Source organism: Stomoxys calcitrans, chromosome 3 (genome assembly GCF_963082655.1).
Source record: "Stomoxys calcitrans chromosome 3, idStoCalc2.1, whole genome shotgun sequence".
Classification (NCBI taxonomy): domain Eukaryota; kingdom Metazoa; phylum Arthropoda; class Insecta; order Diptera; family Muscidae; genus Stomoxys; species Stomoxys calcitrans.
In genome coordinates this window covers 8,715,988-8,727,889 of record NC_081554.1, presented here as the reverse complement: position 1 = coordinate 8,727,889, position 11,902 = coordinate 8,715,988, and the positions used below count along the sequence as shown (strand labels likewise).

The 11,902-nt window shown below is 39.6% G+C and overlaps 2 protein-coding genes across 2 annotated transcripts; one reads left to right on the top strand and one right to left on the bottom strand.

Moving 5' to 3' along the window:
• The first annotated feature begins 205 nt into the window (after positions 1–205).
• Positions 206–2,360, top strand: LOC106091918 (matrix-remodeling-associated protein 5). The gene is made up of 4 exons (XM_013258624.2): positions 206–443; positions 507–609; positions 677–1,637; positions 1,705–2,360. The coding sequence occupies exons 1-4, from the start codon at positions 319–321 to the stop codon at positions 2,115–2,117; spliced, it is 1,602 nt and encodes a 533-aa protein (XP_013114078.1). The 5' UTR covers positions 206–318; the 3' UTR covers positions 2,118–2,360.
• A 3,675-nt stretch (positions 2,361–6,035) lies between these two features.
• On the bottom strand, positions 6,036–6,961 carry LOC106091976 (seminal metalloprotease 1). Its single transcript, XM_013258705.2, has 2 exons — positions 6,698–6,961; positions 6,036–6,624 (listed from the first exon to the last, which is right to left on the bottom strand). Exons 1-2 carry the CDS (start codon positions 6,921–6,923, stop codon positions 6,077–6,079), a joined length of 774 nt encoding a protein of 257 aa, XP_013114159.2. The 5' UTR covers positions 6,924–6,961; the 3' UTR covers positions 6,036–6,076.
• Positions 6,962–11,902: the final 4,941 nt, after the last annotated feature.

The window sequence follows — 11,902 nt, the reverse complement described above, 5'->3', positions numbered from 1 at the left end:
TTTATAATATTTCCCACTTTGCATCCACTGCAGTAGCATAACTTTGTGGTCGTTGAATTCTACACCAAAGTCTTTCAACACTTTTGGAAATTCGAAGGCAACGATTACTCATTGGCCCATCGCAGTAAGACCAGGGATTTTAGTCGTGTTTCTTACGTCGAAAACAAAGCATGAACACAAAAAAAAAATCAAAATAAAAATTTCAATAACAGAAACACAATGAACGAAAGCTATCAGTGTTTCAATGAATTTCACTAAACGAGGAATCAACGAAAACAAAAAATAGTTAAACAAATTGCAGTTCAAAACCTGGTGACAATGGCAAAAGTACTAATTTTCGGCATTATTGTGGCTCAGCTGGCTTTGGTACGAGCAGATTCTAATGCTTGCCCAAGATTTTGTAAATGCGATTTATATCTCAATTTAAATAGGGCTCAATGTAGGTAAGAAACAAAGACAACCTTAAGTTAATTCGAACAAGTGAAATACCTCATGCATTTTTAAAGCTCTAAAAAACTTATAAGTGCTGAAATTGATGCCCCCAAATATGTGCAAATTCTGGACTTAAGCTACAATGAAATTGCCGCTATAGAAAACACATCATTGCAGGTTGTTCTTCTTTATATAGCAAGTGATTCATAATTTGTAATGCCTTTTAAATTCCCCTCTCTTTTAGAAATATTCTCACCTCAAATATCTCAATCTCTCCCACAATGCAATTCAAGCCTTGGATTTGTATTCTTTTTCCCATCTTGGGCGCCTCATGGAACTAGATCTCTCCTACAATCGTCTCGAGTATATGGATGAGCGTTTATACGAAAGGAATCGTCTGTTGACTAAACTCAACCTAGAGGGCAATAAATTCACGACCTTGTCCACCAAACCTTTGTTGAAGAGCTCTTCGCTGACGGCAATCAATTTGAGAAATTCGCAATTGATTTACATTCATGAGTCCATGTTCTCAGCCTTGCCCAATCTGAGAGAACTGGACCTATCACAAAATCTTTTGAATAGCTTCAATGCCAATGATTTCATAGGCTTTCGGCATTTGCAGAGAGTAAATCTATCTCACAATCCTTTTAAATGTAGTCAACAGATTCGGGAGAATTTAGATTTGCTGAAAAGCCAAGGCATAACTGTTGTGGTAGAACAATGCCAGTTGGAGTCAACGGAAATCATTAGCCCCATTGAGTCTTTGGGTAACAATGAAAAATACCAAAAAATGATAATGGCACCTGCTATGGGAAAAAGAGTGGAGCAAGAAGATGATGAAGAATCTAATCTTTTAAAGCAATGGCATTTGACTCTGGACAGTGAAGAAGACATCGACCAAGACGAACACTTGGATCTTGACTCATCTGAGGCTGAGGATGGATATCTGGCCAGCAGTGAATGGCTACGTTTTGCCCCGGATGAGGTGCTCTGTGAAGCACAAAAGTTTCGACTTTGTCAAAGTTATAGGCACTGCCTTGTCGAGCTCAACACTGCCCGACATGAAAAACGAGCTTTGGATGCGTTTACCTCCAATGAGGCGAAATTTTCCTTCTTTCTGGGAGCAGCATGTGGTATAGCTCTCATTATAAGCATTTTAAGCTGTGCTTTATGCGTGAAAAGTTCTTGCAAGACCCACATAAGGGGTAGGTGCATACATGTATGCAACAATTTTCCAAAATGTTACAGTTTTTTATTTTTGGTATTTTTAAGCACACCGCCCTGATATTGCCAATCAAGAACTTGACGATTTCACCTCTCAACCTATGGCGCGCCAGCAATTGCCTCCTGCTAGCCGTAGGCAGCCCCACCGACGAGCCCCTAATCCCCCTGCTCGTCCTGCTTTGGTGCGCTACGAAGGACCTGTAGGTGAAAATTTCCTTTCACGACTATTTGGTCGTCCTGCCAGACGCCAATATTATAGAAGCATCAATCAAAATACGGCCACTCTAATAAGACGTTTAAGTCGCAGCAATTTGTTCAACAACCGTTTGAGCCAACATCTTGCGGATCGTCAGAATTCCAGAGAGGCCTCTAGCCCAGAGCCTCAGGAATATAACCCATCAGCACCGAGACCTGAAACTCCCCCACCTTGCTATGGAGATTGCGTGGTGGATGTTAAGTAGTTGTTCGATATTTCGAAGAGTTAAGAAAAAAACATTATCTCAAACATTTCCGAGAGGGTTAAAATTTAACAAAAAAACGAGACTGTAGCTTAAAATTATACAACTGCCTTTTTATGTAAAATAAAAAAAAAAATTTACCCTCATAACTTCATAAATTAATGTAAAGTACGCAATATGTGGAAGGGTGGAAAATCAAAGTCTGCCATGTATTCTATAAAAAAATAGTCTAAAAACCTATGTCAAATTTCGTCAAAACCGGCATCACATATTCGTTGGACTGGGAATGGCGTCACAACAACACCAAACGGTGACAAACTACACTATAGCTGCCAAGACACGAGGCTTGAATTTGACTGCGGATTTGTGGTTAGTAGGAGACTGAAACACCCTGTCTCCAACTTTACTCCGGTGGATGAGAAACTAGCCACAATCCACATAGAAGCAAAATTTTTCAACATCAGCCTTATTTGTGCCCTTGCCCCGATGGAAGACAAGGACGAGCAGACCAAGGATATTTTCTGCAAGCACCTAGACAGAGAATACGACCACTGACCCCCATCGGATAATAAATGCGGCTTGATACGGCCTCTAGAGGCTCAAGAATTCAAGATCCGAGATCAGATTATACGAGACCAATAACAAGTTTTAAACCAATTTGAACTATAATTAGTGCAATTGTTAGAAATTAGAACAAAACACTTCGTGCAAAATTTCAGCCAAATCGGATAATAATTGCGGCCTCTAGAGGCTCAAAAAGTCAAGATACGAGATCGGTTTATATGGGAGCTATATCAGGTTACGAACCTAGTGGTTGATGGTGAAACCAAAACACTTTATGCTAAATTTCAGCCAAATAGCATAATAATTGTGCCTTAAGTGGCTCAAGAAGTCAAGATCCGAGATCGGTTTATATGGGAGTTCTATCAGGTTATGAACCAATTTGGACCATACTTGGCGGGATTGTTGGAAGTGGAAAATTTCAGTCAAATAGGATACGAATTGCCCCCTCTAGAGGCTGAGAAGTAAAGATCTCATATCGGTTTTTGTTTTTTTTAATAAGGGTAATGAAAAGTGCTTTTTTTAGGAGAGGGATGGCACCTCAAACATTTCGACTCAAATATGGATATCAAATTCGTGCTGCACTCCCAAATCCATTTAATGTGAGCCCCAAAAGCCATGGTCGGTAAATATGAACCGTATGGAGGGTGTTTTGGGCTGGGGTGGCCACCGGCACTTTGCTCTGAAAATAAATATCAAATTCGTTCTTTACTCCCAAATACCGTTGATATGAGCTCCATATTGCTATAATCGGAAATGAAGTTCAGTTAAGGGGTTGCTTTAGGTAGCACCCCCAAAAATTTGCCTCCAAAATTGGATATGAAATTCGTTTTCTACTCTCAAATACCCTTTATTTGAGTCCCATATTGTCAAAATGGGTCAATGAACCTATTTGACTTATTTTTGGAAGGAAAAGCGTCACCTAGACTTGAATACAAATTTTAATGCCATATTCGTAATCTACTCATAAATACCTTTCATTTGACTTCCATATAGACATGGTCGTCTAATAAGCCCATTTGGGGGTACTTGGGGTGGAGCGACCTCCCATTACTTGAAACTAATTTGTTATGCTATATTTGTCCCATATTGCCATAATGGGCCAATTAATCTATTCGACGTATTTTTGGGAGGAAAAGAGCCACCTTGACATGAACGCAAATTTTAATGTCATATTTTTAATCTACTCCCAAATATCTTTCATTTGAATCCCGTATAGCCATGGTCGGCTGATATTCCCATTTGGGGGTAAGGCGACCTCCCATTGCTTGGGCCTAATTTTGTATGCCAAATTTGTAATCTGCTGTCGAAAACTTTTCATTTAAGGACCACATTGACATGACATGAACGTCGAATATATCTGTTTAGAGGAGTTTTTGGGTTGGAGAGGCCCGTTGGGAACTTGGACCCATATTTAAGAACGATATTCGTTTTCTAGTCTCCAATACCTTTCATATTGTTCCTATCGGCCCACTTTTGGTTTCGGATGGCGTTGTTGGGGTAAGGGGGAGGTACCTCCCCCCCATCCGATATCCAAAAATTATATAGCCTATGTTTCCTTCCAGACAAAAGCCCTTCTCCAAAACCCCCTTAAAATAGGTTTATTTGACGATTACGATAATATGGGACTCAAATGAAAGGTATTAGGGAGTAGATTACGAATATGGTCAGGAAGTAGGAATAGGCTTTATAATTTATTTATATCGGAAGGGGGCGAACCCTTCACCGTTACCCCAAAAACACCACCCAAAATCTAAAGGGGACCGATAACGACAATATGGGTATCAAACGAAAAGTAGGCGGGAGTAGATAACGTATCTGGCATACAAATTCATGTCAAAGTATAGGGGGTTACTCCACCCCCCAAAAACGCCCAAAATGTACACATTAGCCAATCACGGATATATGGGACTCGGTTTATTTGTTCCGTATAGACTGAAAAACTGCAGAACCGATTTTCTCGAAATTTTATGTTGGTCTGAAAGGAAGCATACGCTATATAATTTTTCGGTATCGGAAGGGGGACGGACCCTCCCCCTTATGCCTAAAATAAACCCCATATTCAAAAGTGGAACCATTGGTGCAATATAGGTACCAAATGAAAGATATTGGAGAGTAGAATACAAATATGGTATTAAAAATGAAGTCTAAGTACCCATCGGGCCGCCCCAACCCCAAAACTCCCCCAACAGACATATTGGACGTTCATTTCAATGTGGGGCTCAAATGAAAGGTATTCGGGAGTAGATTTCGAATCTGGCATGCAAAATCAAATCGAAGTATAGGGGGTCACGCCAACCCTCAAAAACGACATTAAACCCATTATGACATTATGGCTGAACCCATTTCCTTAAAATGTTCATAGATTGTGTACGTTTGTCTGGAAGGAAACATAGACTATATAATTTTTAGATATCGGAGGTGGAGGCAGACCCTCCTCCTAACACCAAAAACGACACCTATGTCCGAAAGTGTTCCGATGGGCGTAATAAGGGTATCAAATGCATGAGGAGAACAGAAAACGAATATGGTATTAAAATTTGGCTCCAAGGCTCCAAGTTTGATATCCAATTTTGGCGCCAAGTGTTTTGGGGTACGTCCTAAAGCACCCCCTAAACTGAACTTTATTTCCGTTGGTAATAAAGAACGAATTTGATATCCATATTTGAGTCGAAATGTCTGAGGTACCATCCCTCCTCTAATGAGAACATTACCCTGAGGAAGAACATTGCCACCAGGAACCGAGAAGGGGCAATTTCTCACACATCAATGAGTGCTTTCCGATTCAAGTTTAAATCCAATGATAAGGAACCTTTTTTTATAGCCGAGTCCGAAAGGCGTTCCGCAGTGCGACAACTCTTTGGGGATAATTTTTTAAATGACCAATGAAACCACCAGGATTCGAACGTGTTCAGCGTCATAGACTACAATGACACGAATTCGATATCCGCATTCAGGGCGAAGTGTCCCCACCCTAAAAAGATATTAGAGAGTTTAAGAAGGCGCAGCGGAGCGGGCCCCGTTCGGCTAGTGTTATATATAAAGATGGAGTCCTAGATCAATATTTCGAGGTGTTACAAACGGAATGACTAGATAAGTATGCTCCTATCCTATGGCAGTGGGTATAAAAAAAAATAAAAAATATTTTAGCTGTGGTTATTCCCTCCGAATGCTGGCGACATGTAAAAACTTCTTCCCCAAGGAGGTGTCGAACTGCGACACGCTGTTCGGACTCGTTTATAAAAATCGGACAGCACTCATTATGAGATACGTGAGAAGTTTGCCACTGTTCCTTAATGGAATTTTCAACCTCAAATTTGCTTTACCTTAATATTCAAAAAATTTTCAGAAAAAAGACTCAATTTCATAATATTTATTTTCAAAAATACCACCCATCACAATCACTTCACCCAAACGGGGCACTGATACATAAGGTTCAATTTGGCAATATCGCTGGAACTCAAGGCACGACGCTGGCCTATTTCAATATCCTCACCCAGCAAGGGAACAATGGTCTTTTCGCCATTCTTGGAAAAGGCGGTAGAGCTATAATGCAAAATGCTGCCATAATCATATTGAATGCCAAAGTCCGAAACAGTATTTTCATCGTATTTCTTGAAATTACTCTCCTTGCCATCCTTGATATTCTCCTCCACTATGCGTACAAAATCATCTCGATCGGAGGCACACTGTTGATGGTGGAAGCCAAGGGAGTGCAAGACCTCATGCATAATGGTGCCCAATTTAAAACAGCCCTTATCCAAGGGATCAACTTGCAAATTCAAAGTCTGCAATTTGCCACGATAGCCCACCTTGGTGTGGCAGCCACTGGGCTCACCAATGAAGTGGAGATAAGCGGTCATATCACCACTGGCTGGAATGAAGCGAATGCAAGAAACCTCTTCGATGGTTTGGAGAGCACGCAAAATATGGGCTGTGTGATCGGCATCTAGAATGAACGAAAGTAGATTTCAGCATTTTGTTTGTTTACTATTTTTTTTTTTTTTTTTGCTTAAACTCACCAAAAACTTCATCAATTTTAAAGTGAACCACACCATTGGGCCATTTCCTGCTTTCGGCTATTTCTCCATTGCGGGTAAACTCCACTTCCATGTCGCCTTGGAAGTAGCCACCAATCAACTCATGATCCTCTTCCTGCTCATTCCAAGTATCAACGGGAGCTGTTAGTCCCTGCACCACCAAAACACCCAGTATGATCCATTTCAGCCAAATAAAGAGCGATTTCATTTTCGCATGTACTCCGTTGGTGTATTAACTTCAAACAAATAGCAGAGTTCTCATGAACTCATTTCGACAATTTATAGCCTGCAAAACAACCACTTTGAAATGTTGATAATATTTTAACAAACTGATCAGTATCACTCCTTTGCAGCCACTTGAACAGCACCAACTTTCGTCATGGAAAATGTTGAACAAAAACACAAAAACAAAAAAACTGAAGATAGAACATTTGCTGTTCGAAAAAAGTATGAATTTTTAAATTTTAAGAGCTTTAAAAGAGCGGTGATTGTTAAGCTTTTAGAGAAACGCATACCCACTATTTTTGGACCTAATAAACGAAATATCATGAGGATCGGTTAATGATAACACGTGCCGCAACGGCATTCCAAAATGGAAGAGTACATTTTTATACCCACCACCGAAGGATGGGGGTATATTCATTTTGTCAATCCGTTTGCAATACATCGAGATATCCATTTCCGACTCTATCTTATATATAAAATTCTATTTGTGTTTGTTTGCTCGGATAGATATTTTGGGGTTCGGGCAACTTCCTGGGTGCTTGGACCCAATTTTTAATACCATATTCGTATTCTACTCTTCAATACCTTTCATTTGATATCCATATTGTCTTTATCGGTCCTCTTGTGATTTTGGGTGGTATTTTTGGGGTAACGGGGACCCTCCCCTCTTCCGATATCAACAAAATGTAAAGTATATTATTTATTATTTCTTAATGAAAGGTATTCGTGAGAAGATTACGAGTCTGGCATACAAAATCAGATCGAAGTTTAGCGGGCCACCCCACCCTCCCAAACTCCCCAAATGTGCATAGGACCCATCATGACTATAAGGGACTCGGTTTGTTTGCTTGTTCCGTAGAATCAAAAAAAAAGAAACAAAGGATATCTAAAAATTATATTTAGATATCGGATGTTGGTTGACCCTCCCCCTTACACCAAAAACGCCACCCAAAACCAAACGAGGACTGATGGGCACAATATGGTTATCAAATGAAAGGCAGTGGAGACTAGAAAATGGAAATCATATTAAATTTTGGGTCCAAGTACCCAGTGGGCCGCCCAACCCAAAAACTCCTCTAAACAGAAATATTCGACGTTCCTATCAATATGGGACTTAATGAAAGTATCCGTCAACAAATATGGCCTACAAAATTAGGTCCAAGTAATGGGAGGTCGCCTCACCCCCAAATACCCAAATGGGCATATCAACCGACCATGGCTATATAGGATTCAAATGAAAGATATTTGGGAGTAGATTAAAAATATGACATTAAAATTTGCGCTTAAGTCAAGGTGGCTCTTTTCCTCCTAAAAAGATGTCGAATAGATTAATCGATCCATTATGGCAATATGGGACTCAAATGAAAGGTATTTGAGATAGAAAACGAATTTGATATCCAATGTTGGAGGTACGCCCTAAATCACTCTTAAATTGAATTTTGTTTCCGACTATATCAATAAGGAGCTCAAATCAATGGTAGTTGGGACTAAAGAACGAATTTGATATATATTTTCAGGGCAAAGTGCCGGTGGCCTCCCCAGCCCCAAAACACCCTCCAAACGGTTCATACTTACCGACCATGACAAAATGGGGTTTTGAACCCTTGTGAAGGGATTTGGGAGTGCAAAAGAATTTGATATCCTTATTTGAGTCGAAATGTCTCCCCTAAAAAGCACTTCTCATTACCCTAGTTTCAAAAATACCAGATCTCGGAGATTGGTGATGCGATTAGTTCGAAATTTTTTGCACTCTAACAATCACCAAAAAAAACATGGTTTCTATTGTTGGGAGCCAGCCCAAAATCCGCCAAATGGATATATGGACCAATCACGCCGATATAGAGCCATGTGTTTGGGGAGACGCCCCACCCCAAAATACCTATTTGGGGTGGATATTTATTGATTTTCGGAAAATTTATATTAATTTTCGGGACGAAGACCCTGGAGTCCACTCTACCTTCAAACACAACGTATTTATGTTTCTGAAAGTAGAGCACGAATTTTATATTAACTTTGATGGCCAACTGACCACCCCCGAAATACCCCCTAAACCCGAAATATTTACCAATACAGTAATATGGGCCTCCAAAGGAAGACATTTGGGAGTAGAGTAGAAATATACCCAGGAACCGAGCGGGGGCAATCTTTTCATACATCAATGAATGCTTTCCCATTCAAGTTGAGTTTATCAACGATAACGGACTTTTTTTATAGCCGAGTCCGTACGGTGTGCCGCAGAGCGACATCTCTTTTGGAAGAATTTTTTTCATGACCATGCATGGTATTGTGCCTCGCAAATGTCGCAAGCATTAAGAGGGGATAACCACCGCTTTAAATTTTGTCCGAATTTCCGCTAGGATTCGAACGCAGGCGATCATCGTCATTGGTGGACATAGGCTACAGAAGCATGATATCCTCATTCAGGGCGGAGTGCCCCTCCCTAAAAAGATATAAGAGAGTTAAAGAAGGCGCAGCGGAGCGGGCCCTGTCCAGCTAGTAAAGTATATATATTCTTGATCAGCGTAAAAATCTAAGACGATCTAGCCATGTCCATTCGTCTGGCCGTCTGTCTGTTGAAATCACGCTACAGTCTTTTAAAATAGAGATATTGAGGTAAAACTTTGCACAGATTCTTTTTTTGTCCATAAGCAGGTTAAGGTCGATGATGGGCTATATTGGACTATATCTTCATATAGCCCCCATATAGACCGATCCGCCAATTTAGGGTCATAAAAGCTATATTTATTATCCGATTTTGCTGAAATTTGGGACAGTGAGTTGTGTTAGGCCCTTTGAAATCCTTCTTCAATATGGCTCAGTTCGGTCCAGATTTGGATATAGCTGCCATATAGACCAATCCGCCGATTTAGGGTCTTAGGCCCATAAAAGCCATATTGATTATCAGATTTTGCTGAAACTTGGGACAGTTAGTTGTGTTAGGCCATTAGACATTTTTCTTCAATTTGGCCCTGATTGGTCCAGATTTGGATATAGCTGCCATATAGACCGATCTCTCGATTTGAGGTTTTGGGCCCATAAAAGCCTCATTTATTGTCCGATGTCGCCGAAATTTGGGGCAGTGAGTTAGGTTAAGCCCCTTAACATACTTCTGAAATATGGCACAGATCGCTCAAGATTTGGATATAGCCCCCATATAGACCGATCTGCCGATTTGAGGTCTTAGGCCCATAAACGCCACATTTATTATTCGATTTTACTGAAATTTGGGATAGTGAGTTCTGTTAGGCCATTCGACATCCTTCGTCAATTTGGTTCAAATCGGTCCAGATTTGGATATAGCTGCCACATAGACCGATATCTCGATTTGAAATCTTGGCCTCATAAAAGGCGCATTTATAATCCGATTTCATTGACATTTGACACAGTGACTTATGTTAGGCTTTTCGACATCCGTGTCGTATAAGATTCAAGATTCAATATTTTGTTATACACAATTAGACAATGACTTGTGTTCATAAGCATTTGGTCCAAATCGGAAAATATTTCGATATAGCTGCTATGGGTCATAAGGTATGCATTTTTCATCGGATTTTGACGAAAGTTGGTTTACATTTATACCCGAGGTAGTGGTTATCCAAAGTTCGGACCGGCCGAACTTAACACCTTTTTACTTGTTTAACATATTTTGACTTCAAAAATGGTATATCTTTTTAATGATTTATCGAATTATGATGCATACTGCAGAAAAATCATTGTAAATTTTTTCATCAAATCGAACCACAAATGCCTACGTGAAATCCAAAATACAAAACCAATCTCGCCCAAAATTTCAAAAAATTTAAAGTTGGTTATCCCCGAAGCGCGAAATTGTATAACCCTCTATAATTTTTGTAGGGATTTTCAGCACCATTCAATAAAAACAGAATTTTGGAAATCAAGCTAAAAATTAAGATTCGGCAGCCGGAAACATTTTTCGAAAAGCCGAGGTAAACAACTTTAGGAGCCTGACAGTGTTATTTCTACACATTTTCAAACGGCATATTTTTTACTACTTTTTTCGATGGTATACAACTGTGTGGCGGCTCAATAGATATATTTAAACCATTTATATGCCCATGAAGTGGTCCCGAAATTGTTGTACTGTTTGTATCTCTTCTTCCAAATTTTGCGCAATATTTTTTTTAGTCCCCTTGCACCATGAAGGCCAAGTTGCATTTGACACTGGATAATAAACAGGAGTTGTAAGTTTAACTTTGCATTTTGTCCGCAGTTTTTTGTCAGCAAGATGCCAACTTTTATGTTAAAAATAAATTCACTTAAAGTTTAGCATTTGTTTTTGTTTTTTTTTTCTTTTTTTTTGTTTTCATCCTATTCGCTTGTTTCGCTTTGCTTTCAAAAAAATATTTTCAGTTTCTCGTATTTGGTGGCGGTCGTAGTCAGCTTAGAGGGATCTGCGGTTTAAAGTCAGTTTGCGACGGTGACAAAAGCGTTGGTCGCCATGGCCATGGTATTTTTCACCAAAGGATTATGCCAAAAGTTTTTCATTAATTTTTGAATGTTTTGTATTTTCACGCACAAAAAACTTTGTTGCAGAGACTGTCGAACAATTGTGACAGCGGGAAAACAAAGTTTAGCCGCATTATAATTTTCTTTTGGAGACACTACCTACAGTAGATGCAACACAAGAAATGGATAAAAACTTCAGATGTGTATTTTCGAGATCGGTCTATAAGGCTGCTAAAGAAAAACTTTGACTTCTCGGGACCATATTGAGTAGAGAAGGTAAACTATTGATAATCGTAACATTCGATAATATCGATATCGTATGAAAATGACACGCAACAAGTAAAACCGTGTTAAGTTCGGCCGGGCCGAATCTTGGGAACCCCCTACCATGAATTCTGCTAAAAATTTATACAAACTAAATTTAGTTGAAGGGCATCATTTTATTCTACATACCAAAATTCTGCCCAACCAGCAAAAATTACAGCTTCTAGGAAC